General features: G+C 36.9%; 1 protein-coding gene across 1 annotated transcript; it reads right to left on the bottom strand.

The window, feature by feature from the left end:
- Positions 1-1,291: 1,291 nt before the first annotated feature.
- LOC143857484 (beta-galactosidase 10-like) lies at positions 1,292-20,568 on the bottom strand. The gene is made up of 19 exons (XM_077367900.1): positions 19,997-20,568; positions 19,102-19,197; positions 18,848-18,960; positions 18,618-18,684; positions 18,348-18,440; positions 15,619-15,762; positions 13,056-13,144; positions 12,544-12,649; positions 12,322-12,409; positions 12,034-12,152; positions 11,143-11,307; positions 10,643-10,839; positions 8,150-8,259; positions 6,199-6,308; positions 4,837-4,944; positions 4,214-4,324; positions 3,296-3,507; positions 2,074-2,410; positions 1,292-1,714 (listed from the first exon to the last, which is right to left on the bottom strand). The coding sequence occupies exons 1-19, from the start codon at positions 20,147-20,149 to the stop codon at positions 1,604-1,606; spliced, it is 2,529 nt and encodes an 842-aa protein (XP_077224015.1). The 5' UTR covers positions 20,150-20,568; the 3' UTR covers positions 1,292-1,603.
- Between the last annotated feature and the right edge of the window lie 6,598 nt (positions 20,569-27,166).

Raw genomic sequence — 27,166 nt, 5'->3', positions numbered from 1 at the left:
TTGTGTGAAGATTTGTTTTTTTTTTTCCTACGACACATCAACGTGAAAGAAACCCGACCCGACCCAACTCAGCCCGAGAATTATCATGAGTAGGGCTGGGTTTGGGAATCATTGGTTTTTCAGAAAAAAAAACCCGGCCCGGCCCGACCCGACCCGACCCGACCCGAGTTGCACCTGGGTTTAAGTCTCTATCTATTGTTAGAGGTTTCAAAGAAAATCTCTTATCTATTGTTGATATGAGATTTACATGGTCCGCCCGCGAAGTCCTGAATTGTTTAGAAGTGGAGTGGGACCCACCACAGGATGATAACCGTTCATTTGTTGGGCCACAAGGTAAATAGGCTGTACCCGCAGATCATCTCAATAGGATGATCCTAGCCCTCGTCATGGCCCTACAAATTAACAGTTTGGATCATCCTGTGAAGTGGGCCCACTGAAAAATACTGTACTATATGAGGACTCACTGTATAAAATCTCTTGTTGACATGTAGAGACTAGGGAGGAGAGTTGCTAGCGTTAGTTATAACCCTGAAAGAAGGCTATTTTTAGCAAGAAGAGGAGGACAGTGTCCCCAAACACCCCTCTGATTCATTCACAGTTACAAAATTCCTCCAAGGAAAACACTTCAAACATGGAATTTCGTTTGTAAAATAAAGACGGAAGGCTCTGTTTCTTTAGACATAGAATGGATGTAAAAACATTTCCATTTTTTTTAAGTAAACATGTAGTAGATACATATGTTGCATATTGAACACTAGCACTTTTTCCAAATTTTTCGTGAACTCTTTTCCTACTTTCTGAATATTTTCCTTACCGATTTATTCCTGAATCTTTGTAACTATAAGCTATCATTTTTTAAAAATGGATATGGTTGCTTGGTTTTTCCTATTTCCAATTTATCAGCCATCTTAGCGGAATTATGGGCCCATAATTTTCTTTTGAAAATAATTTATCGGCCGAAATTCAGTACCCATTCTCAGATTTCTTGGTCTAATCCAAGGTCTGAAATACCAGCTCCTTTAGACCTTGGAATGTTGATAAAAAATGCATTTCAAGTAGCCATTTGGTTCGGTTGTCTGCAGAGAGGTTGGTCCCATAATTTTCCCATTATGTGTGGCACTATCATTTTAAATCCTGATGTATGGGTCCCCCTTTGCTTCAGCCAATGGGGAGGTATGGACATTTACTTACTCTGAAATTTCTCTTAAGTAGTACATTACTGGAATAACTTGAAAGTGAAGGGTTGATTCATAAATACAAAAGCATTGCAAGTTTCAACTCAACAGTGAACTGATAAATAACATTACACTAATAAGGAAGAAACTCCATGTTTTCTGAATGCAAATTCAAGATTCAGCACTCAACCACTGATTTATGGTAATATCCAAGCAACAAGCTTTGTTTGAGGAACTATTTTAACAGTAACAAACCTTCAAATTGGCTAAAAAAGCCCAAAGGAGGCATCACTTCATGCCTCCCTGGAAATTAAGTGGAAATCAATGAGCTATTTCTGCAGTAATCAACAATATAATGGCTTAATTAATACTTTGTGTTTAATGGTGTTCGCCGGGCAAGCCATAGAAATCTCAGCTCCCAACAATCCTTAGCTACATGCTACTTCAACGGCGAGCTTTCTGGTCAAGCCAGGACATATATCTTTACCGAAATTCTCGCCAGACAACGCAACGGTGCACTTGTTTTTGTTTAGACAAATCTGCAATAGTCAATAAAAGCGGGATCAAATCAACGAAAACACCATCAAACTAGCTAAGAAAAAAAACATCACATTCATTATTATTCGTTATTATGATATGTAAGTTATGAGGTGCATGTAAACTAAATTTCGTGGGGGGGCTTTCAACCCCACAAGCACATTTGCATGGAAAAATTATGCATTGGTGAAACAGCACTAGGATAAAAAATCTTGTCACCAACCCAATGTGGGTGTGGGACTGGTGATTGCGATCATGATCTAGTGGTCCAGTGTATGATGTTTTGTTATAGAATGTGAAGGAAATCAAAATTAACATGTGTTTTGGTTAATAAGATAAACAGACATACAACTCTAATTACCTTTTCGACCACAGATATGGAGTTGGGATAATCGCAGCTTCCCTTGAGATAAGCCCCACAAGTTCCACTTGGGATTCCAAAGCTTGCAAACTTTACAGAGGAAATGAGAGTGCCCTTGGGGCAAATTAGACGGAGAACTGGTTTGGCTTCACTATTATACTTGCTGTTTTTATCCCATGATTCAAAATCTGTAGTAGGAAAATCTTCTGAAACGAGACCACATAAACCTGTTACAACTCGCCTTGAGAATGAAATTTTAGTTGGATCTCCACCTTTCTCTTCAAATATCACCAAAATATTTCCTGATGGCCGAAACCATGATCGTGGAACATGATACCTGTGCCAAACAGAAGAAATACAAGCATTCATGTTACAAGATCATTGAGGCCTTGTTTCATGCAAAAGCATAATGGGTCTTGTTAATATAGATGCAATGGTTTGTCAAGATTGAGAATGAAACAAATGTTTCAGTTGGGTTGACAAGGCTGTCGGGAATCACCAAAAAAGTCAAAAATTCAAAATGAGACAAGATTCTCATGAAATGATGATTTTTCCTATAAGCTATGAGAAAAGGTTTCAAAAGGAACACTTGGGTTTTGTTTCAAATCTCAAGTGATTATTTATACAACGTTTTATTTGGGTTTGGTCCAACAAATTGGACTAGTCTTCTACAAATTGAACAACATAACCATCTTGTTTTCATGGCTGTGAAAAAATATAGTAATATTTATAATATTTGACATATAGTGTTAGCAATCTTAGTTTTCTCATAAAACGATGATTTTTCCAATGAACCATGAGAAAAGGTTGAAAAACACTTAGATTTTGTTTCAAAATTAAGTGGTTTTTTATACAACATTTTATTTGGGTTTGGTCCAACAAATTGGACTAGTGTTCTACAAATTGACCAATATAACCATCTTGTCTTCATGGCTGTGAAAAAGAAATCAGTACTATCTATTGTATTTGACATATCGTAGTAACCAATGCATGTTTCTAATGAGTAAAGGAGGATTAAGCAACAGGGTCCTCTTGTCATTCTGCGATGATTTGATACCCGTTTAAGCATTTTTAAAAGAACTTCATATATTTCACCATTTAAAAACTTCTTAAGATATAAGACTCCAAACATTGGACACTCGCAAAGGGGAAGAGGGATGGAAAGGACGGAAAAGGTAAACATATTTCCTTTATGTTATTTCTTTTCTACTTCTGGCTTTACCATCTTTGAGTAGGCTCTCCACAGCCTGTGTCGCATTTGTCTGGGTTGAATTTGCCTCTGTAATTGCATGTGGAAGGGCATTCATCATTTATGGAACTGGTCCTAGGCCAATATCTTCCAATTGGTTCTCCATTCAGCCAAGCTTGGCCTTTCCCCATGTGTATCATATCCAGCCCCACGGGATCGCCACCAGATGGAGGGTCCACAACTGCCTGCAAAATGTTTAGCATCATTAAATTTACTCAGCCTCTGTTTGGCTCAGGTAGATTAGTAGTATAAATAGTCAATAGGGAGGAGGCAAACATTTGATTTACCTATAATTTACCTCGTAGAATAGTGATAAGTAGTGTTTGGTTGCCAACCTCGTAGAGTAGTGGGAGGGGGTGTCATTACCAATATAGAAAGGAGAGAGAGAGATTCTCCAAGCCAAATTCCACCTTTTTTTTGAGAAATTTGGCTTGGAAGGTACAAGGATGGGACATGGATGCCACATCACAAGACATGCAATAATTACCTATGAAACTTGTCTAGTAGTCTCCAGGGATTTTGATGCTACATTGGCAACCAAACAAGAGATTCTGCTGACGTGGCACCCAAATACAAAGCAAAACCCCTAAACTATCCTGACTTTTATGCACCCAAACACACCCTTAAAGAATACTGGTGGGCATTCAAGTGGACTTAAGAAATATTGGTTAATAGCTGAGTGTTTTGAATGTTTAATAGTCATAATTATCTTGACAAGATGCTGAGATATGCATGAAAACTGGATTGCTTCCTGATAGGGAAAGTCCATTCAGATGTAGCAGTAAGCCAACAAATTATGGTAATTCATCTTTTTGTAAACATGCAGTAATAATTTATTTTGATATCCATCTTAAATGTTGTCATTTTTGCACCCTCTTTCATGATATTTACCTTGTACCATGTCAGAGGCTGATTTTTTGGTGGATTTGATGTTGATATCCACTTGACATTATTCAAACCATCTGGCTTATATATATTTAGATGCTCTCCCTCCAACCCGATCTGTAAAAGACACAAGAGACACATCTTAGCAGTCATTAAACTGCTCATTACTCATCTGTACACGAGAGAAAGAGTGATGGCATTAATGCTTTGAGGTTCATCTTGAATATTTCCATGCCAACTCGTTTAGCAAAGGGCTTCCCTGAATCCATATTTATGAAAAGAGAAATGATACTTGCACTCCCATATTTAATAATATCACCCCTCTCCTTGATAGTGAAATTATATGGTGTTTGTGCTTTCATGAGCGTAATTGGAGTACAACATATCTGCCGCCCATGATATTTGATCCAACAACATCCTCTGAAAAATTCTGCTGTCGTTGGATCAAATATTAAGGGCGGTGTCCCCATTATGCACATGAACTCGGGAACACCATGTAAAAACTCCTCTTTGATAAAATAAATAAATAAAATACAATGAATTCGTGTAGGAAAAGGAATTCAGAGCACCCTATAGTTCGTAACACCTACATGCGGTCTCTTTAACATGTCACGAGGATATGAAACTACCTTATAGGTCCAAGTGCTTGAAGACAAGTCAAGTGTTCCATTGTTGAATCCATCTATTTTGACACTTGTTAGTCCTGCTCCTACAAATTCATAGAATGGTTCTCCATTCTAATGGAAGTTGAAAACAGCAGTCAAGAAATAAACAAGCTCATCTTCATATATGGAGGAAAATTCAAAAGTTCTGCTAATGTACAAAGTAATTTGACTTAATCATGAAATCATTCATTGTGACTTCTAGACTTACTTTAAGACAATACATAGCCATTAGTAAAGAGCATTGATAAGGGAACTCTGAAATTGTCAACCTAGAAAGTGTTACATTAATTCATGAAATTTAAAAACACATAGTTCGTGGTATCCTTGTCTCCATGGAAGAAAGAGAAGAAGGAAGAAGATAGAGAAGAAGAGATGAGAGAGTTCAAGAGCACTCCCACTCAGAAGATATGTGTGTGTGCGCGCGCGACATTATTTTTAGAAAAATATAAATATGCCAGTTTTCGTTTAAAAAGAATTTACTATACGATGTTGTTATCCTAAAGTTAAACCAAAAATCTAAAAAGTGTATATTTTAGCACTACAAAAGTTGAATAGTTAGAAGAATCCCATTCTCTACATTTCTATTTATATATCCTATGCATAATAATTGCGAAGTTATTATTTTTAATTTATTTTATTATGTTTCTATTAATTTTGAATGTTATAGCTCATAAATGCATCTCATTCACCGTAATATTTCTTAGTTTCTTTCCTTTTTTCATATTTGATTTTTTTTTCCATTTTTACTTTTTTCATATTTGATATTTTTCCATTTCTAAAAAAAAGTAAAAACTAGCCCAAGTTGTCATGTCACACCCCCCACCACCCACCCACCCACACACACACACAATAGTCAAAAGATGAGGCTCAACCGAGTCGAGCCCATGTCATGAGTCCCCAACCTTATATCTGACATTCTGACCTACATCTGTGTATTTAATGCAAATACAACTAAGATTCAAAAAAGAGAAATAGATAATAAAATAAAAATCAGATGGAATAAGATGCCCCGTACATTATTACTATAGCTTACTAACTCTTAATCTTTAAAACCAATGTATGAAATCCAACATATTGCAATCTTCCAAGTCCATAAAGTGAATGATTCGACTAGTGGTGCTAATCCAACCCAAAAGTTATGACTAGATTCAACAAGTACATTAGAAATATAATCAAACTGTTTGTCTTGAAATAATCTGTTTTTACTCAAGAAAATGAAAGTATTATTTTCATAGAATCAGAAAATACTAAGAGCGGAGATAGATAAACAACGAAAAAGAGAGTTTACCCTACACATAATTAGATATGACCAAATAAGTAACTTACTTGTAAGCCCACAGTCATGCTTAAAAGAGCAATTTCATTCTTCCCTGCCTCTAGGGTAATGGGACTTTCAAATTTGAATTTTATATCTGAGGCACTTCCAGATGCACTGGCTATAAAAAAAGATAAAAGGACTTGTAAGCTCATTCCGGATTTTATAGATAGACACAGATATGATGACAAGAATATAGAATGTATAAATGCAATAAATGCTACTTATCTTTGTTCACATAACAAGGATGAATAAATGCAATGGTTTTCACTACGTGTGTGTGTGTGTGTGTGTGTGTGTGTGTGTGTGTGTGTGTGTGTTGGTAACTATGGCCTTGCTTAAAATCGAGTGTTTGATATGAGAAGCTCTACAAGAAATTTGGAGGAGATTAGTGAGCGACAATTAATAAGGAGACAATGCGAATTAATGATACCAAGAGTTAGCTTTCTCCTATATAAATGGTGAGAGAATTTCTCAAAAGGTAAGATATTGAGTCCCATCCCCATAAGGATGTGAGCTAAAAACTCCAACAAATGCACACGTGCACAGGCACACGCACACGCACACCCACAACTGCGTGCACTTCCCTCACCAACATCAAGGGGGAGGGGTGCGTTGGTGCACTTCTCCTTCCAATTTTGTAGAGATGTCTTGGTATTAACTCCCTTTTGTTCTGCAAATTACCTTCATGGAGACAGTTCCTCATTTCCCCCCGGAATAAGCACAATACATTGAGGGTTGCAGCTTCATCCAGTGGACCAAGACACAGAAACAAATGTGGGGAAACTCTTTGCCTCTCGTAACTAATAACCGTTATGCTCCCACATGGAGTGGATCGTAGGATTCGTAGCATATAACATACTACCCCAAGCTCCCTCGGTGGAGTGCATCATACCCAAATTCCCTGGGCAGGCCACAATAATACAGTTAATGCGGGTATGAGCATTAACTCGCTCCAAAACACACACGCACAGATATATATATATATATATATATATATATATATATATATATATATATATATATATATATATATATATATATAGAAAACGGTTCCTACACATATGTGTAGAGAGTTCTCTACACACTAGCTTAAAATACAGTGAGGCCCCACATTGTTTGGGTGATCCAAGCCATCCATTTTAAAGGCCCTCACATAGATAGGCTGTCTACAAAAAATCAGATCCATAGGATCATCCCAACCTTACGATTTGTGGAGGTAAAATGGATGTCTTTAAACCTTCACAAATTAGTTCATTTTTTGCCTCCACAGTTCGAATGGTTAGGATGATCCTATGGATCTGATTTTTTGTGGACACCATATCTATGAGAGGGCCTTAAAAATGAATGGTTTGGATCACCCAAATAATGTGGCCCCCACTGTATTTTAAGCTAGTGTGTAGATAACTTATCTACACATGTGTGTAGGAACCGTTCTCTCATATATATATATATATATATATATATATATATATATAGAGAGAGAGAGAGAGAGAGAGAGAGAGATCATTTCTAAATCCCATTTGACATCCAATTTTCACAAATTCTATGGCACTTGTGCAAACCCAAGTCTCTTAGACAAAAGCATCCCTTGGGTTTTTCTTGTAGTTCTCCTTCGAAACCCTTTAAGAGTTAGTCTTGTCTCCTCTAATTTATTCATTTTTTCCAACAGAAGGGAAATCAAAGAAGGTAAGCATGAGCTATCTTCTAACTTAAACATCGTTGCACATGGTTCTAATGAGCCCTATGGGAATAAGAATTCTCCTCTAGGATTAAGGCCCCGACACTTGCGACAAGAAATATTACCATAACCCCAATTTTCAGGTGCTCTAGTACAATGCATACACAAAAATAATGTAGATTGTGGTTCACATTTATTTTTGGTGGAGACATCTCATGAAAGATTTAACAGAACATACAAAGATGCATATATAAACACTAAGTAGAAAATCATATATGAACCTTGAAGTTCTTGATTTACAAAAGCAAGGAGAGCATGCCCCTTTGATTCAACCATAAGCGTTGGATTTCTTCCGTTGCTCAAAAACTTTTCCCCTTGATCAACTTGTACACTGCCAATTCATAAGAAAAATAAAAAAGTTGTCAGTATCTAAGAGTGTCACTGTGACTCTAATTTATATAAATTAGATCATTAAATGTTGTACAAACTCTGCTTAAAATTCTTCTATGTTGGCATTCTTACCTTGCTACTGCAAGTGCAAATGACGGACCAACTAGTTAAAACAAGTTCAAGGTTTTGGTGGCTAGAAATTGAGGATCCTCTCAAACAATCCCCTCGAGGAGTTCCATTCAGATTTTTTTTTTTGAATAATAAAACAAAAGCTTTATTAAGGAAAAAGGAGAACATGCCTTGAGCGAGATAGTAAAGGCAAGGAAAAAAATCTGCGAAGCCCCAAAATCAATAACGATTTGCAAATGGGAAATGGTCGCAAACAACCAAGGACTCCTTGGGAACCCAACACTATGGTCTAGCAAATCAACATCTCCATTAGCCGCGTGATTCTTATGCCAAAATAGAACCAAGTGCCCCCCCCCAATGTAGTCCAAGTCTCCAAGACGACCTCAAAGCATCAATGAATCTCCTTGGGAATCCCCTCCCCTCCTTGACCCAATAGATGACATTCATGAGTCACCCTCCACAACAAGAGAGCGATTGAGAGCAAGGAATTCCGCCTCATTATTTCTTCACTCAACCGGCCCTGAAAATGCCCACCTCACCACTCTATCATCTAAGGACTCCACTAAAACCAATAAGACCCGAATACCCTATGCTAGAACTACTAAAGCTATGCTTAAGTTATCTGGGATGAGGAGAGCACCAAGGGCTATGGTGATCTCTATAAGTGCTCACATGGGTCACATCCCAAGTGAATCGAAGATCAGTCTCACAAACACCACTAAGCTCTTTAGCAAGGATTTAAATTTCTGTTTTGGTGTCGGTTTTGGCCACCAGTGAAATTGAAATATTTTGATTTTGGTGGAAATTTCAGCTGAAATCATTTAAAAATCGGTTAAAAAATCGGTATTTTTAAAAAGTTCCGTGGAAATTCACAAAATTTTGGTGGAAATTCTTAAAATTTCAGATTTTGGACTTGAAGATACAACATCTTAAAAATTCCCAAAGCATCAATTCATGTCATTTTTCTTTCACAAAGTTTCGCGGTTATCAGAAGTGCATTTAAGAAACTGAAAGCATGATACTAAATCAACATAGAATGACACTAACCTTATTAACATCAAAGTTATTTTGGTTAAGAAACTGAAAGCATGATACTAAATCAACATAGAATGACACTAACCTTATTAACATCAAAGTTATTTTGGTTAACCATCAGATACAAATTTCTGAAGGCTAGAGGCTTTCATTGAGCCAACAAAACACAACCCAAGTGTCGTAGCACAAAGAGGAGGGGAGGATCCTAGAAAAAACTATTTATATGCATTATGCGGGCACTATACGTGAATGATAATTTGATACGAGTGGCTGGTAGATCTAGTCAAATTTATGTTTACGAGCTAGTTGAGGTTTTCTAGTTTCATTTTTTTACTCTTCAAATTTTTTCTCACAAAATTTTCAAAACAAATCATTAAGAAAGGCGAAACAATGAAAATTTCTGCCCTAGAAGAAAAACAGAATGGCCAACACAACAGCCTTTACAATCATTCTTAGAATTGAAAAAACTCTAGTGACTCAATTATTCTTGGGTCAACTCAGTCATAGACCTTCATTTAGTCTGATTTGAGTTTATTGATTTACACTAAGAGATTTTTGTAAGATGCAAACAGAAATTTTGAGTCTTTTCAGAGAAAATTCTTTCTATCCAATATTATTTAGTTTATGACCAACAATAAAATTTCTAAAAGGCGGATGATTTCAAAGCAAAATGATGTGCTGCAAAGGAATCTGGATAGATAAAGCTTAACAAATGCTAAAACTCGGTGTCAAACAGTCTAACATGCAAAATGATCAAATACTTAATCTTGACAAAAGCAGGAAAGAATAATTGGGGACATTGTTAGGAACAAGACCAGACTCCTAAGTGACTGATCAAATGAACTAAGGACTGCCAGCAACATGATAAGCACAAGTCCTTTTGACCATGCACAACCAAGGGATGGGACTGAATATAAAAAAAATTCAATCATTTTTATTTCTTAACGGATTAAAATCTAGTAACATTGGACCATTTGTGCAGTGGTAATCATATTAACAGAAGTTCTCGGATAATCTGATGAGGTTTTGTCTCTACCTAGTCATCATCCTCGGAACAATGTGTCATAACAGTCTATCTATTTTCACCATTAAAAAGAAATCTATCTATTTTCATGCTTTCAATTCAAGTGTCATTTTTCTTTCACAAAATTTCCCATTAATTAGAATTGCAATTAAGCAACTGAAAGCATGATAATAAACCAACATAGAATGGCACTAACCTTATTGTGTACCACAGATAATCAGTAGAATCTTTGGTAGTATTTATATGATCTACCAAACTATCCATAACAAAGTCAGCTCCTTGCCAGACACCAGCTTTTTCCATGTATATATCCCACTTCAGATTTTCTGAGCTTTTATCTGATGAGTGCAAATTCTCGGATACCATTTCTACTATAGAAGTTTGGGATCCAACCTGGTGATAATTTTGTTTTTAAGTGTGAAAACTAATCCATCAACATACATCAATTAAGTTAATATGATAACTAAACAGATAATTATTCAATGAACTAATAGAGATTATAACTGGTTGTTGCATGATAATTTATTTCACATGGTGAAACACTCATAAGTTTCTATGCCTATTATGGATGTGGAAATAAAATTCCAGCTTCTGGACTATACAGATTATTTGTTTGACTAAATTTCAAGAAACTATAGTCCATCTGACATGAATGTAAAAGAGAATGACGTGTTTGGCATATGAAAGTGAAAACACCTTTGCAGTGTTGTATGCCACATTCTTGCAGTCTGGAAGAATACTAACTGACCAAGCTGGAAGGTGATATGAAACATTTTGAAAATCTACCACTTTGTCATTTTCCCCGTCCATGTTAGCAATGAATGCAGCACATGCTCCTGAAGACTCTGCATAAATATGGGCCTGCGAAAACCATGAAGGTTATGTGCATATTTACTCAAACACTACGCCGAAACACAGTACATATTATAGACAGATGTAAGTCAAAAAGATGCTGAAAATTATTTCTGCTGGTAACAGCATCAATTACCAAATAGTGGAAGAGAAATTTGGTATTTCACTTCATCCTTTAATTAACTATTATTTCTGACCAAAACCAATGACAAGTGAAATTACATATTTTAATGTAGTGATCACAAGCAAGGTTTAAAATTTCGGTTTCGGTAACCGTTTCGGACCCAACAAAAAACCGAAATTTCAGTCCGAAATTTGGTAATTTGGTTCCAAATTCCGGACCGAAATTCCGAAATTTCGGCCGAAATTTTGTAACACTTTTTTTTTTTAATAAATAATGTCATTAAACCGAAATTTCGGACCGAAATTATGGCAAAAAATTGAATTTCAGAAATTTTCGGTTTCGGTCCCCACCGGTATCCAAAATTTCGGATTTCGGTCGAAATTTTAAACCATGATCACAAGTGCCTAATTCGAACTAAAATATACTGAAGCAACCTAAGTATCATGCAGTAGCAACCTCAATATGAATGTACAAACATTTAGAAAATATGATTGGAGCCTAAAATTACAAATTTTTATTAATTCCTATTTTCATAGAAATATTCATACAAGATATATCATGGACAGCCAGCAGGTCAAAAGCTTAAATGTTGCAAAGGGGAAGATTTTCACCTCCTGAAGAGGACCAAGGGACAAAACTGTTGGCTCACTTTTAAGCAATGCATGCTCACATAGTTTTATAGCTTTGTGTAGTTCCTTAAGGTGACTCCATTTTGGAAGCCTTGCTAATCCTGGAAATCCATTTCAGTGAATATTATGAAAAACTGAAAATTTTAATTAAACTCATTTTTAATGGTAAAAGTCATTAGATCCCTCCACCTTTTAGCTTAACAGTTTCATAGTTTATTAATACAAATAGCAGTGTCCAATTCCAAATTTGAATACAACAAAATGGCATACCATATTCATCAATAGGTGCGTCATAATCATAGCTTGTTGTGATGAATGGTCCCCCTGCAGTGCGACCAAAATTCGTTCCGCCATGATACTAAATAAAAGCACAACAACCACATTCGAGCACAAGTGAGCAAGCACTAATGGCATGCTATTTCTTAAAATTGTGAATTATGCACGAAATTTTTTGCCATGTATGAGGAGAAAAAAAAAGAATATTCACACTACCACGTAATAATTTTGAAGACTACCGCCTTTCTGGAAAAAACGAGCAACAGAGAAGGCAACATCCTCCGGTGGTCTGTGAGGATTTCTCGACCCAAATGTTTTAAACCTGAAAGAAATAAAATAAATATGATCATTTCAGATTTAGACTAATAAGTTATCTAGATTAAACAACACATGGCATTTCTTTCATAAACAAAGATAAAGGTGGAACGATTTAACCATTGAACCAGCTACATAATATATTTCACACCACTAAGATATTTTGATTGTTGGTACAAGATTTATAACTCGGTAAAATTATTAAAATCAACACAATTATTAATAACTGATGCACAAATAATCCCAAGGAATGATATTGAAAATGCAATAGAACACTGATATACAATACATCTATGTTGTGCAATCAACAACCCCATCAAATCAAAACATTAATAACCAACGTAGCTTTTAGTATACTATACGAACATAAAAAATAACAGAAACTGTGGCAGAAAAAGAAATATGAGGATTACCATCCAGGCCAGTTCTCTGTCCATATTTTTGGCTTGTTCGCAGAATTGGGTGTGAATTGGTCGCAGTAAAATGAATTACAGGTATTGATCTGAAAATGCAGTGATATATAACATCATTAACTGATTTCCATGTTGAATTTATAAAAGTTGATTTAATCTAATAAAGTGAAGTTATCAAATGAAGCATACCAAACTTAAAAAGGCAAACATAAATGCCCGATTGGTAAAAACATAAGCATCAGACAAACAGAATATTTTGCAGGATATGCTATGATGATACAGAAATTCACAATGGATAGAGAGGGTAATATTTTTCCTCCACAATTAAACTAAAAACCCTCCATCATTCTCAAATTTTGAAAAAAAAAATCTTGTGTCTTCCCTATGTCAAGTGGAGCCTGCAAATGGAGGGAATATGTTAGTAGATTGACGCATGGTTTGATCCTATAATGCTATAACCATCCTGAGATTTACTGTACTTGGACTAGATCAGGATAAGAGATGCCATCCATTCAATGGTGAATCACCGGGGAAGTTTGACTCATTTATACAAAAAAAAAATCTTTGAAAGCCTAAAAGGTGTTCTCATTTCTTATCCGATTCAGAAATTACATAATAAATTTGAACCAAAAGGACATTTACGGCTTAAGTTTAACAAGTAAAAAACATGAAATAACAACTTTATGAAATGTCCAGTCTAAAAAAATTAGGAACAAATGACCCAGACAGTGCATTTTATTTCTGATATGACAGAAGACTGACGGAAAAGGCAGCTTCGTCCCTCTTCTTCTTCTTTAATTTTTTTTCTGTTTGGTCATCACCACTGACCAAACAGAAAATGCTCTGCTCTTGTTTGTTTCTGCTTTTGACTTGTGGAACGGGTGGAGGGAGGTATAGTCTAGCTCGGAGTTGAGACCTTCGATTGTTCAGGATTGGGAGCCTCCCTTAAGTTTACCGGAATTGGGGGTGTCATTAGGGATGAAGAGGGAGTGGTGATGTGGGCTTTTGCAGGTCCTATCAGTGTTGCCGACTCTAGTGAGTAGGAGGTGAGTGCGGTTCACCGGGGAATGAAGCTTCTAGTGGGAGGGATCTAAATCGAGTGCCCAGCTCTCATGTGCCCCCTTGGAGATTTGCGGATCAATTTAATGAGATAAAAGATATTGTGGGCAACTCTTGTATCTCCTTTCGCCATATTAGAAGATCTGCTAATGGCAAGGTGAATAAGCTTGCTAGGGTTGGGGTTCGCATGGAGGCATTTGAGCAGTTCGATTTCCTTCCACCATGGTCTTTTCCCTATGCTGTCCTTTTTATTTTTGTATAGCTCTGTTGTAATTATTTTTCATTGTCTTTGTTCTTGACCATCTCGGTCTTTTTCTATAATGAAATCTTTGACCATTCAAAAAAAAAAGAAAAAAAGCAGAAGACTGAAAAAAGGAGAAGAAGAAGGAACAAAGAAGAATCGACGACGAAAAAAATGGAAGACACTGGAAAAAAAAAAAAAAAAAAAAAAGGGAAGTGGAGGGAAAGTTGGGGTTGACTAGGAAAAGTTGGTGAGATTTGGAGTCGAATCTGTGAGATTTGGGGTCCCACTCAGTGAGATTTGGGGCCAACTTGGTAAAATGAGGGGTCGACTCAGTAAAATGGGGATCGTCTTGGCAAAATATGACCCACTTTCTCAGATTATTATAGGATAAAAACCAAGAATTCTTGTCACCCAATTTCTCAGACTGTTATAGGATGATTAAAAATGTGAATGCAATGTGCATGCACAAGCTCAGAGCTAGAAAGCACGAGCAGTGCCAATGACTTGCCCAAGATGAAACGCTTTTCAAAGCTTGAAAACCCAAAGAAAGCAATGAAAGAGAAAGAGGAATTCTAGTGTTTCTTGTATGTCAAAGCAAGAGAGAGGTCTCTCTTTTATAGACAATTGAAACGTCAATGTTGTTACCGGGGTGTGTGAACCCTCATAGATGTCAGCTGAACTCATATATATATAAATAAAGTCAAAAGAGATGAGTCCAAAAGGGGAGGAGATTTCACTTGAAGGTCAAACTTCAAAACATGTGAAACAATTGAAAAAAAAATGAAAAGATCTGAAAATGATTGAAATGGTTGAAATTTGGCCCAAACCAATAGTTAAAAAAATTAGAAAAAAATCTTTAAAGATCATCAACGGTGAGTGGTGTCAAACTGAGGAACACAAGAGCCGTTGGCTGATAAGATGATATCTGGCTCAGGCTGACTAGCATACTCTAAGAAAGTAAAATAACTGATATTCATACGGATTTAAAATTCCAAGAATGCTGCAAATGCCTCTATGATTCATAGAAAAAGAGATAGAACATATAAAATACTAGTATATTAAAATTTCAGGAGCATGGACATTAGCCAATGTTACCAATGATAAAAAAACAGGACAGCTGCAACTAATACAAGTGGAATAAAATGGTTTTACAAAGGTATTCATAATATTGAATAAATAGATCAATCATCGATCTCTATCACACAAATAAATCAGTTATCAAAGAAATTTAAAATGAGTAATAAAAAATTAAATCCTCACCACAGGATCAGGAGCATCATCTTGTTGGCCCATTATCCAAGGTACCCCTGTATCTTGAGAAACAGCCATGTTTGCAGCCCACATTGCATATGCCTTCCCCCCATCTCCATAATCACTTTCCACGTATCCGTACTCATTTTCTATCTATGAAAAAACAAAACAATGCACAACACAAATGACTCCGCTCCTCTGCACTTAGAACATAAAATAAAAGAAAATTATTGGCTTTATTACATTGAAAAGAGGACAGCCTGCAAATAGTAACATAAATGCTAACAAAATCCCATCATACTCAATTCTTAACATAGAAAGACATCGTTTAGAAGAAATTTTGCAAGATATAATTAAGGTCGCATCACTACTCATCAAAATTTCGATGTACTATTTGAACATTTTATTTTAGTTCCAATGCTATTATTTGTGCATTTTAAGAAGTGAACAGCCTATTTAGAAAGGCCCTTCGAGCCATACAGTGTGTATGATATTCAGAAAAGATTTTCCTATTATGATTAAGAAAGGCAAACTTGAAAATAGGTGGCATTTAAAGTCTTTTATCCTTCCTTGTGTTCATAATTTCAGCTGTAATGGATGTAGGACACTGAAACAAGATACTTTTATTTTGGCATTCAGTTGTATCTTCAATGAATTGTTTACTTGTGTCTTCAATGTTGCTTTGTGTTATGCCCCTATCAATTCATTTGCACTGTCGTAATAACCGACACATCCACTTGAACAAACACATTTTGAGAGGTAGGACTTGAAATGTAGTTACATGGTTGACAAGTGCTGACATGAGACTTGTCACTTGATTGTGTTTTGTTCCACCTTAGAGACAAATGTAAATTCGCCACCAAGAGGCAATGTGGGAAACTATTGGAATTGTCACATGTGGGGCTCACACATGAGTCCAATTTTTTGGCTTCTAGCTACTGGTAATCTGTTCTTAAAATAGTGGGAAATTATCACAAATGTAGTAGACCCATAGATTAATCCTATATGTAGGGCAATCACAGTTATTAGTGTTACAGATGGGTCTAGGGGGGAAGAGACTGATTAACTACTGCTTTGTAAAAGTGTGATATCCAACAATTATTTTTCTTAGATAGTATATGGCCATACAGTAAGACTAGTTGGATTGTACGTGAAGTTTAGGCCCTCTTTGTTTAAGATTATGACAATTGATTGTGAGTGCCAAACCTATTATTGGACTTAATATTACGTTTAAATTATCGGTTTGGCAATTACAATCGCTTGTCATAATCTTAAACGAACAGGGCTTTACAGTTCCACCTACTAAAATGCATGCGATTTTGTTCTTGGTCCAGGTGTTTTGTACTTTAAATATATAGAAACAAACTTTTCTTGTCATCCACTTTATCAGACACTGTTATAGGATGATTAAAAATCACAATTGATTACCTATGATGAGGAGCACTATAATTTCATGCGTGTGACATGATGCAACTGGTCAGTAGCCTTATGGGTGGCTTTGTAATTTCACTTCATTAATGTTTATTTTTTATGTTTTACCAATTACTCAATCAAGTAACTAGAGGCAATTATTGCGTTTAACTTGAGCCTCAATCAAGGCGACATGAGGACAATACCTCTCCCCAACATCATACTCAAGAACAATCAGGTTTTGCTAAAGGAAGGGAAATCCAAGAAAGCATTGCTTTGGCTCATGAGATGATTAATGACATTGACAGAAAAGTGTTTGGGGGAAATGTGCTGCTTAAAGTTGACATGAAATTTCGGTTTCAGTCCCAACCAAAATCCGAAATTGATTTCGGCCGAAATTTAAAACCATGCTCATAACATGGTAGAAAAGTATCGATGTGAGACCTGTCTACAAGGATCTTTGAAACATATCAAAGATCAAAACGATATTGGGCAATCCATGGTAGGCTAAAAGGTTTGTGTGCAGAAATCGGCAGCCATTAGGCTTTAGGCCAACCTTCATATGCATAAGGAACATGTCATCAGATAGATCTCTTCATGAAGGGATTTATGGATACATAGTCATTTTTTGAGGTTGTGTACATGGGACTTCACTTCTCTGAAGTGTGGAAAAGCAAAAATTGAAATCATAAATCTTAAAGTATTTTTGAAATTTAGGCCTTAACAATTAACCAACTGCCATGAATTAGAGATCTATCAAGGACAGAGGATATGGCTTATTCAGGTATTTTGGGGATCAAAGGCTATAGCGAAGTTGATGTGCATTCTCTGTTTTCTTTTCTGGTCGTTTAACTGATGAAGCCTTGAAAGGTAACTGTTCATGCAATGTGGATTGGAAAAGCAGTGATAGACCAATTCCTTGATGGCTTGACAAATATTGTGGAAGATATTTGCAATGTTAGTCAGCTGGAGGAGTGTCTTTACATCATATTCACAGAGGGGAACAAGAACATGGATTTAAAGCAAGGGAGTTTATTTGGTCTCGTATATCATCATAAAAATAAATAAATAAAAAATGTTGACCTTTTCGCAAATGTAGCTTTTAGAATCAGTGTATACAAGAGATACTAAAAACATATTCAAATAAGAGAAAGCACTCTGATTAATTTAGGTAGAAATGAATTGATTATCCCCGACATTTATAACATTTAGCCACTTCCATAAGTTCTACAGAAGAGAAGACCGAACAAACAAAATTCTATTATTAAACCACTTGGAGTTTCTGCACAACAAATGAGGAATAATCTTGAGATAATATTGGTTACTACCTGAGCCAAGATGATGGGGCCTCCCTGTGATGCAAAAAGCTTCTCTTGCTTCATCAAGTTCACTATAAGTGTTGTGAAGTTCTTCATGTGACTCTGTATGCCAGTATGTAGATTGGTTAGTGAGGGAAAATCCATATTTCTATTGGACATAGCCATCCTTCTGCAATATTTATAAAATGGATTTTTCAAGGTTCATGCTTAATCATGTTTTATGAATTTGACGTACATAGAATTCAAAGAGATCAATAACACCATGCCTATTTTCCCAACCTTGAAAGGTTCATTGTCCGTTCTGAAGACAGTTCCAGGCACGTAATGCAGCCAAACAGGAAGCCCGCTGAAATTCCATTACTTGTTATCATGGTAGATTTCAAACTACTAAAACAGAGGGGAGTAATTCTTTGAAAATACTTATGAAAGTAAAATCTAGGACTTGATAGATTTTAAAATTTATAGTTTTTAACTAAGAAACACTGCGGCATAGAGATAAATGAACATACCCGAAATTCCATTCGGCCGCCACAAATGGACCAATGCGCAGGATCAGATATAGCCCAGCCTGTTGAACAATCTTCACAAATTTGACCAGATCGTAGCGCCCTTCAAAATAATACTGCAGTACCCAATTATGAATTGAGAGAAACTTACCATTCAAAAAAATGAATTGAGAGAAACTCTATAAGGAAAAAGCGGCAAAGGTTGCGAATGCTTTTATCTATATTTCTAGAGAAGCTCATCATCCAAACTAACTCACATTGCCAGGAGAAAGTTCATGTCCATTCCAGAAAACGTATGTTTCGATTACGTCAAGGCCTCCTTCCTTTGCAGTTGCGACGAGGCCTGGCCACATCTATTCACATTGATTCCAAACGATGAATAAACACATAAGAACAATAAGAGATGTGCATTCAATTCACATCTTATTCCAAGAAAAGAAGAAGAACAATAAGAAGAATGTGCATTCCATGCACATCCCATTACAAGAAAAGGAGGAGAACTCAGAAGAGCAATAAGAGGAATGAGCATTCCATTCACATCTCATTACAAGAAAATAAGAAAACCTCAGAAGAAAAATAAAATAAATGTGCATTCCATTCACATCCCATTAACAAAAACCCAGAAGAACAATAAGAGAAGGCTACTGATGTTGACACTACCATTTTTTTTATAATTGCACTAATTTGTCTTGTCTTTTATTATTTAGACAGCTGTCAAAGGTTATTACAGTTCTCAAAAGGGTCTCAGATGCCAATCAAAAAAGAAAAGACAAGCTTAGTTTGTGCAATTATTAAAACATGGTAGTGCCAATATCAGCAGCCTAAGAGAAATGCACAATCTATTCACACCGCCATTCCAGGGAAAGGAAAAAAGAAAACCCATAAGAACAGTAAGAGAAATAGAAAAGACAAGCTGAGTTTGTGCAATTATCAAAACATGTTAGTGCCAATATCAGTACCCTAAGAGAGATGTGCATTCTATTCAGCCCCCCCCCCCCCCCAAGGAAAAGAAGAAAAAACCCAGAAGAAGAATAAGAAGAATGTCAATTCTATTCACAACCCATTCCAACAAAGGAAAAAAACAATTAGAGAAATCTGAATTTCCCATTGCATATTGCCTAGAAAGAAGAAACAAAGAATAAGTAAACTTACTGCAGGGACACTGCGAGGGTAATGAATGGAAGCTGAAATGAGAAGTTTTCTCTGGCCATCAATGATGAGAGAACGATGATCATATGTAACATTGGAGGCCAAGCAAAAATAAGGTAAACAGAGGAATAAAAAGAAGAGCAGTTTTTCAGCCATTGTTATTGCCTCTACTAAGTCTAAAAAATTATGGTATAGTAGTGTTTATATTGTTGTTCAAGATTGTAGCAACAGACAAAGACACGAGTCAATGGTAATTAAAAAACAATTACATAGATTAGATTTTTCCTGTTGGGTTTGTTGGAAATGATATTTTTTCTTATCCTTTTGTTTCTGTTTTCCTGCAAGTGACGAAAAAGACAAACAAAACGCCTAGAAATGAAGATTAAAAATGGTTTTCTTTTAGCATTTGCCAGCTGCAGTTCAATTTAAGGAGTCTGTAGGTGAGAGAAAAGTGAGGTGAGGATTGAAAATAGAAAGATTTAAGTTGCAGAGATATGACAGAGATTGGATTTAGTTGCAGAGATATGACAGAGATGGACTCGCTTTTACTTTTATAGTGTTCGAGCCTTCTTGATTACTGATTGTACGACTCTGTGGCTTCTTGGGGAGTTGGTTTCGGTTTTGTACTTTGTAGACTGGTTGTTGCACTATGTCACATGGCAGAGAGAGAGAGAGAGAGAGAGAGAGAGAGTGAAGTTTTTTTTTTTTTTTGGTTGGGGAAAACTACTAAAACCACCCAAGATAAAAACGTATCTCTAAGAATTCTCTCAAAATTTTCTTAATTACTAATAGCACCTCAATGGCTTTTAATTATTTTTTTTCTTTTATCCATTTTACCTTCATAACATAACTTAGAAATCCCTAAAATCTCTCACTTCACAGCCTAAAAAATCTCTCTAACAAAGGCAACATCTCTCTTGTAGGATTTTATATGGTGTTAAGCCGGTATAGTCCATTATTTTTCAAAATGTATTGTACGTGCCACACTGTGGGATGATACAAACCGTCCATTTGAAGGGCACACCGTAGTATGATCCAACCATTCATTTGATGGGCACACCGTTGTATGATCCAACCATCCATTTGATGGGCCACAATGTAAATAAATAGGATGTGGCCCAAAAATCATTTCCATAAGATAATCCCATGATCTATTGAGGAACTGCATATTATGGAAACTGCTATAGATATGACGGTTGGGATCGTCCTATGGAAGTGTTTTTTGAGCCTTGTGGCTCATCAAATGGATGGTTTGGATCATACAACGGTGTGCCCATCAAATGGACGGTTGGATCATATTATGGCGTACGGTGCCCATCAAATGGACAGTTTGGATCATCCTACGGTGTGGTCCGTACAGTACTTTTTGAATAATAATAGTCTGTTTGAGCTTACTCCATCTTGCCTAATGAGAGAGAGAGAGAGAGAGAGAGAGAGAGATTTTCAAAGGATTTAGTGTTGCTTTGAGTGATGGAGAGATTGTAGGGATTTTTAAGGGTAATATAATGAAGGGTATAATGGGTAAAAGAAATAATAGAAAACTATTTTTGGCATAAAATTGTATTATTGGTAATTATGAAAATTTTGAAGGGATTCTGGTAGATATGTTTTAATCCAGGGGGTTTCTAGTAGTTTTCCCTCTTTTTTTTTTTTTGCTTAGGAGAGGAAAAAGGACCAACTGTTGAAGAATATTTTGGTCATTTTAATCATTGAATGATAATTTTAGGGATGTGATATTAACACCATTATTCTTTAATAATTGAACAAATGCAGCTTGTTTTTTTATTCTTGATTGGCTATGCAAGAGCTTTTTGGAAACTGTGAAAACCCTTGACAACTCTAAATAGTAGATTAAAAGATGGATTAGTGCAATTATAAAAACATGGTTGTGCTGATATCATTTCCCTATTTGTATCATTTTCCTTAGAATAGGGTTATTTTAGTATTTTTCTCTTTTTCTGATTTTTTTTTCATTTTTGTTCTTTTTTCTTTTAATAACATACACCTCTTATAGAAAATTTCCAAAAGACCATCCCATCTTAGTAAATGACCAAACTGCTCTATCAGATGGCTTTCGTAAGATGTGAGTATTTTGGTCATTTTCATTCACTGGAGGGTATTCCTATCATTTTCCTTAAGCTAAGGGTATTTTTATTATTTTTATTTTATAAATTATTTCCACATTAGAGAGAGAGAGAGAGAGAGAGAGATGCTTTGAGTAACGTGAGAGAATGTTGTTGTTGTTTTTTAATCAAAGGGAAAAGGAAGTAACCATGTCCAAACATGCATTCTCTATTAATGCATGCATCTCGATTTGCCCTTCACGTCTTTATCCATCAACAAAGCTTTAATCGAACTCCCTCCAGGTTATTGCCAGTTGTTTTTGCCAACCCAAACCCATCATGCTCACCCTATTAATCACGGCAAGAGTCAAACATCGCCTTTAAGTAGTTTCATATCACTTTCCAATCCTCTTTTAACACTAGCCCCTTGTGGGGACTCCATATATAAGACCTTTAAACTTTGAAACCATACAATACTAGGATTTGTTAGGAATACAATCATGCACCCCTATAGTTGATTCATTCCTTTTATCTGATAGGCCCTAGGTTAGATCTTGCATAACTCAGAAATCTCAAACAATCTAATTAATATCCTTGTTTATGTTGGGACCCGGGTAGAACTCGCCCTCAAAAGCTAGCTGTTAAAGGGAGGGAACCCATTCCCTTATATGCCCATCCACATCATTACACTTTTCCGATGTGGGACTATTTTGCTTTCACGTGGAACCCCCCAACAATCTCCCCTCCACGTGGAAGCACCGTGGACAATCTTGCCCCTCCACACGGCAGGAACGTGGGAACTACGAGATCTTCCCCGAGGATTTTTCTGTCCTCAAAGGCATACCAAGGTTATTTCTAGGGCTGCAACTTGGGTCGGGTTTTACCCGACCCGAAAATAGCCTGGGCCGGGTTCATGATTCTCGGGTTTCGGGTCGGGTCGGGTTCAGGATAAAAAAGCCCGCATGAATCTCGGGTCGAGCCGGGTTTGAAGGGGCCCGACCCGACCCGACCCGAGTTACTTAAATTTTTACGATGTATTTTTTTTTCAAAAACTTTGTTAAAACTTTGTAAAACAGTAGATGTGTAAAACTGTAAAAGAGTAAAAGTAAAACTGAAACAACGACTCTCTCTCTCTTGTTTGTTTTCACGTTTCACTTTTCCCCCTTTCACACTAGGGTTTTAAGGATAACCAAGGAGATCTGCAACTGCTATCACGACATCACCCAGTTCTTCTCCGTTAATGGCGAGCACGATATCGTCCTAAATTGAGTGAGGGTGGCTGTGGATTCGGGCGACAAATCATCTCTCTTGCTTTTGAAACCCTAATCAGAAAGCCTTCTCTGATTTCTTCTTCCTTTAATCTCCTCTTTCTCCTTTCTCCTCTTCTTTTCTTCTCTCTCAAACCCTCACAAATACACTCTCACTCTCTTTGAAAATCGCGTCAATGTGAAAAAACCCGACCCGACCCGAGTTTTATCACGGGTAGGGCCGGGTTTGGGAATCGTGGGTTTTCTAGAAAAAAACCCGACCCGACCCGACCCGACCCGAGATATTTCTCGGGTAGGGTTGGGTTCTTCAAAACCCGACCCGCCCGACCCGAGTTGCAGCCCTAGTTATTTCCATCCTCGGAGGCTAAACCGGGGTTACCACGTGCCTGGCTTTGATACCAGTTTACAGCCAGTTTTGAAATTATGATCCATCTAGCTAGACCGAATGATTTGTTATTTGTTTATCCCCTAGGGTTATGACAATTATCAACAAATGGTCATTGTCCCTAAGATATGGAATGAAGTAGTGATTCTTTAACGGATTGGAATTTAAAATTTAAAATTAGAAGTTGACATTTTTGATGGGCTTCCTCCCAAAGGACATATGAGCAATTACGAAGAGTTACCGTCAAAATCTAAATAAGGAAATGGTTGAGGTCCAAAGAACCGGTCTCAAAACCAAAATTATCTTTACTTTTTTCACTGTCTTTTACTCTTCCTTAGTTGTAATTTTACTTAAGAACATGAAATCCGGAATGAATGGATTCATCAATAGTTGTGAGCATTTCATTGTAGTTTTCGTATGCATCAACTGCACTGGTGTTTGTTTATGCTTTTCTATTGTGATTTACCCGAATATGAAATACCTATCCACTTATAAGATGTTGTTTGCATTCCTGCGTGCATTGACATTGAATTGAATTTTGGAAATCCACTCTACTCATTCGCATGCCCACACGCACACTCTACACACAATCCACATAAGTGACCACTCGAACACTTTAGGTAGTCCAACACTTTTTTAGCACGCACAATGGGACTGCTAGTGGGATGCACTGCTAAATGGATCCTAATACCATATATAAAACTACCCAGGGACACCCAGTGCCAATGTACGGGGCAATCAAACCCACTGGATTTTTGTCAAGTACATTAGCCCCCCTTTAGTCATTGATACACTGGCGTTGGGTGTCCCTAGTGATCAAAAGGGGCGTAAATATCACTTCCCTATCAGAAATACTTATGACACTGCCTTCTTTGGACGCCTCGGAATTCAAGAAACAAGGATTCCTAGAGCAAACATGCGCGAAGAGAATCCTACTGATCGATCCCACATCTCCCCAAAATCAAAGTACTCCTCGATGGGGACGTGATTCAAATACTCCTACTTGAATTCAAGATATGGTCGCTACTATCAGGCAACACAGACAAAAAATCTCATGAATCGTCTTAAATTTTTACTCAACAAATTCCTGTTGTAATGGAGCCATTTCAATCTTCTAAGGGAAATGATATCAACACAACGATGTTTTAATAATTGCACAGACTTAGCTTGTCTTTTCTTTTTTAATTGGCTTGTGAAAGCTTTTTGGGAACTGTAATAACCTTTGACAGCTCTTCAAATATCAAAACATGGTTGTGCTGATATCATTTCCCTAAATTAAATGTTATTAGACACTCCTTTAACTGGCTACAATTAGAAGAGCATAAAATGAAATGAGGAGTGCCCGTATCAAAAAAAGAAGGACTGCAGTACTTTCCAAAGAACACAATGTGAAAACTCTCCCTGGCATTAATGAGTCAAGCTATAGAGCTTTAATGGTGAATATTCAATATATGCTTTCCTAACTATCCTTTTGTCTAAACAAAAGAAATCAAAGCCATCTGTCAAACCATCCCTATCCCCTACCTCTGTGTCCATAGCCAACCCAATAGAATTTCAGCAAATGCATGTGAGTTTTCATGCCCCACCCCTTTATTTTGTTAGCGACACCACAAGTGGTGGGTCTCACGTTTCATAGATCTTATGGAGATTTTGTACATTTGTAGTAATGAAAGATGAAGAGACAAAGGACCCGTTACCATTTTTTTCCTTAGGTACTTTTCCAACTGTGACACCATCTTCAAGGTGACTTTCAGTGTAACCTCAGAAGGCAAAGAAGATTGAAAGCGAAAATAGAAGCGAGATGAGTTTAGCCATTGTAAAGAAGATGCCTTCATTCTGCAATGTCTTTGCTTTGATAATAGCACTCCTCTCTTTATTTTACATTTTTATTAACAGCTGTAAAAACTAAAAGGCTGTAATAATTCAAAAAGGGAAATGATTACAGCGCTCCAATGGTTTTGATTGACATGCGCTCGCTTTTTGTCGTGTAGAATTTAAAAGGGTTTAAGAGCTTTTTGAGAACCGTAATATCCTCTGACATCCCTCTAAATACTGCACGATAGACAAGTGGAGCGCATGTTTATCACAACACTGGAGCGCAGAAATCATTTCCCTTCAAAAATGTTGTCAACAACTAATACGAAAAAGTGTTAATAAATTGAAGATTGATGTGATGAAAACAAGGGATTAGTTGAATAACTCAACGGACTCGGTTCTGACGTAGCCTTCAGATTTATCCAAGCCTTGTGCTTAAATCAATGGAATCACCGGTTGTACTTGGTACATCCGGGACCACTCAGAGAAAACCATAAACCTAATTTCTTGATGAAAAAAATGCTCCCATTAAGCAACTCATGTACTTAAGCTCTAGGAAATGTATTAGTTTCTCACTTGCACTAATCTTCTTACTAAATTAAGACTATTTAGAGAGTTATCTTTAGTTAGCCTAAAATCTCACTTTTAGAAAACGTCTAAGACTTCCCAAAAACTCACTTTTAGAAAATGTCTAAGACTGCCCTGATTAATAGGCAAAGTCAATGTGGGTCATCTTTATGGAAAAACGTTTCCAACAGTCTCACACTCGGTAGGGGTGCAGCTCAGGTCGGGTTCAACCCGAAAAAAGGTTGGGTCGGGTTGGGTGTCTTCTAGATTCGGATCTAGGTTTTCCTAACCCGAGTTGAGTTCGGGTCACGTTCGGGTTGAGGGCTTGGGCAACTTGACCATAGTGAAGCATTTTTTTATCATTTATTTTAGTTCTAGTAAGCTTAAAAACTCATGTTGGGTCAGGTCGAGTTCGGGCTGGGAAAAAGGGTTCCTCGGGTTGGATCAGGTTGGGTTGAACCTCATTGGTTTGGAACTCGGGTTCGGGTTGAGTAAATGGTTCCTTGGGTGTTTGAGTTAGGGTGAATGCTCGTGCGCACGAACTCGTGTGCGTGTGCGTGGGTGTAGGCATGCCGGCCTCTTCCGCGACAAGAGTCATAAATTCAATTCAAAGGGGGTTCAAAGACCGAAACCTTTTCGTCCCCTAGGATTGGATTTTCAAGTGATTGAGAGGAAGACGGGAAAGACACTTCTTCCTTGGGGTCAACTGCCTTTACACAGATGGGAAGGATTTTTTTTTTTGTGGGAAGCGTTGCATTTCTTACTTATTCAAACAAGGGATCAAACTTAAAAAAGGAAGAGGAAGAAAATGGGGCGTTGCCCATGCTGTGGAGGGCGTGGGAGACCTAAGGGTCGATCGACCGTCCAACTCAGACCGAGCGCTAGTGCGAGTGTCAAAACGAACTAAAGAGAAAGACTCACCGGAGAAGATGAATCCATTGCTTCCTTAATCCAAGTACAAATACAATTAGAGAAACATAAAAGGTATGGGTGCTGAAAGTTAAGATAAAATGCTAATTGTGTTTGGATTTGGTTATAGGACCTCTTCCTTAGAGATGGATGCCTCCTTATATAG

This window comes from Tasmannia lanceolata, unplaced genomic scaffold (assembly GCF_043159265.1).
Source record: "Tasmannia lanceolata isolate RefF3 unplaced genomic scaffold, GAP_Taslan_0.1 ptg000025l, whole genome shotgun sequence".
Taxonomy (NCBI): domain Eukaryota; kingdom Viridiplantae; phylum Streptophyta; class Magnoliopsida; order Canellales; family Winteraceae; genus Tasmannia; species Tasmannia lanceolata.
The sequence above is the reverse complement of the archived record's forward strand: the minus strand, read 5'-3'. Positions and strand labels throughout refer to the sequence as shown.